Raw genomic sequence first — 2,022 nt, forward strand, 5'->3', positions numbered from 1 at the left:
TAAATCGTCACTGCCATTGACGATTTCAATATATATATATATATATGTAGAACTCGGCATCATGGTTGCCGAGTTTAGTTGTTCCCAGGCCTAAATCGTCACTGCCATTGACGATTTCAATATATATATATATATATGTAGAACTCGGCATCATGGTTGCCGAGTTTAGTTGTTCATAATTTCTGCACCAAATTAAATCAAATTCGCAACTAACTAGCAAAGTAAATTAAATACTTTTCAACTACCGAATTAAATTACATACTGCACTTGAATTCTGATACACTTTGGTCAACTGGAATTAAATGCAATAAATGCAATAAATTGAATTCTGATACCAAATTAAATTACATTGAATTCTGATACATTTAATAATTTTTGACGTAACCTAAATCGGCAGTGTCAATGCCGATTTCCATTGAAATTTTTTTTTGCCCTAGCCTAAATCGGCAGTGCCAATGCCGATTTCCATATAAACTTTCATGAACTCGGCACCCTGGATGCCGAGTTTGGTCTATATATATATACTAATTAAATTAAATTCTCCAACTCATACACGGCTACCGGATTAAATTAAATTTAATGCCATTAATATTTGTAACCAATTTTATTTTTACAAAGAATCAACTCTGCAAAGAATCAACTCTGCAAAGATTTATAGTACATTCAACGAATCTCTGCAAGAAGCAAAGAATCTCTGCAAAGATGTGTAGGAGATTCAAGAAAAGAATCTCTGCAAGGATGTGCACCAAAACAAAAGAATCTCTGCAAAGATGTGTAGTCATTCAACTCCTACACACTAAAATCTTCTACACACTCCCACATTTATTTTAAAGTCCCAGTAACGTTATAATTTCTAGTTATATTTGTAGCATATAATTATATTTACAGTTATATTTATAATATATAGTTATAGTATTTTTATAGTATACAGTTATAATATATTTATTTAGTATATTTATAGTATAAATTTAAAGTATATTCACTACACATATTTCATAAAAGAATTTTATATCAATGTAAATACATTACAAAGGTATTGAGTAACAATTAAACTAGTCTTACGAATGTTGCCTAGAACTCTCCCCTAATTCTCTAGATCGCAATGGACATGTCTTCCTGTTATGACCTACTGTTCTACACCATCCACATTTTTTAAGTTGTTCACTTTCAACCTCATCCATCTCATTGTGAATGCGTGAAGTCTTTGGTCTTCCACTTCTTTTCCTACGCATAACAGGATTGGGAATGAATGTCGGACCTGAATAAGGAGGCCAATATTCTTCATTACCAAGTGGTTGAAACTCATATCCATAAACCTTCTGAAGATTATCGAGGCGGTAAATTGTTGAGATAAATTGGCTGCAATCTAAATTCAAAGAAGCGCACGTTGCGATAGCATGAGAGCATGGCAATCGTAATGATTGAAATTCTCCACAGTCACACCAATTCTCAGCAAGTTTTACTGTATACAGCCTCACTTGCCGACCAGCAGACCTAGATACAACTTCAACTTCAGAGACTCCAGTCTCTCGTGAAAAATTACGAACTAGTTGACATGTAGATTTACGTTGATTTTCTTTGATAACCTTTGTCAATTCTTCGCAATATACATGTCCTGCCATAACCATGTTAGAGGCTTCATTTCGATGTTCATTGAACCATTCGTTAAGCCTATAATATGTTGCTCTAACAAGTGCAGTGATAGGAAGAGCTCTTGATCCTTTCAAAACACCGTTAATGCATTCAGCAAGATTGGTAGTCATGTGGCCATATCGTCTCCCTCCATCATATGCCTGACTCCATTTCTCTTTTGGAATCTGGTCCAACCATGCAGCAGCCCTTGAATTTTTTTGACGCAACGAATTCAACATTCGCTCGAACCGTGGTCGCATCAACTCATAACCTAGTAAATAAATACAAACATATTAATATCCATAATATAACAATATTAATAAAATAAAAATATAAATAGGACATACCCATTTCTACAACTTTGTCTTTTAGATCAGAATCACGGAATTC

The 2,022-nt window shown here is 33.9% G+C and overlaps 1 protein-coding gene across 1 annotated transcript; it reads right to left on the reverse strand.

Moving 5' to 3' along the window:
* LOC109330784 lies at positions 1,059-1,983 on the reverse strand. The gene is made up of 2 exons (XM_019565063.1): positions 1,980-1,983; positions 1,059-1,903 (listed from the first exon to the last, which is right to left on the reverse strand). Exons 1-2 carry the CDS (start codon positions 1,981-1,983, stop codon positions 1,059-1,061), a joined length of 849 nt encoding a protein of 282 aa, XP_019420608.1.

Source organism: Lupinus angustifolius, chromosome LG17 (genome assembly GCF_001865875.1).
Source record: "Lupinus angustifolius cultivar Tanjil chromosome LG17, LupAngTanjil_v1.0, whole genome shotgun sequence".
In the NCBI taxonomy this organism is placed as follows: Eukaryota; Viridiplantae; Streptophyta; class Magnoliopsida; order Fabales; family Fabaceae; genus Lupinus; species Lupinus angustifolius.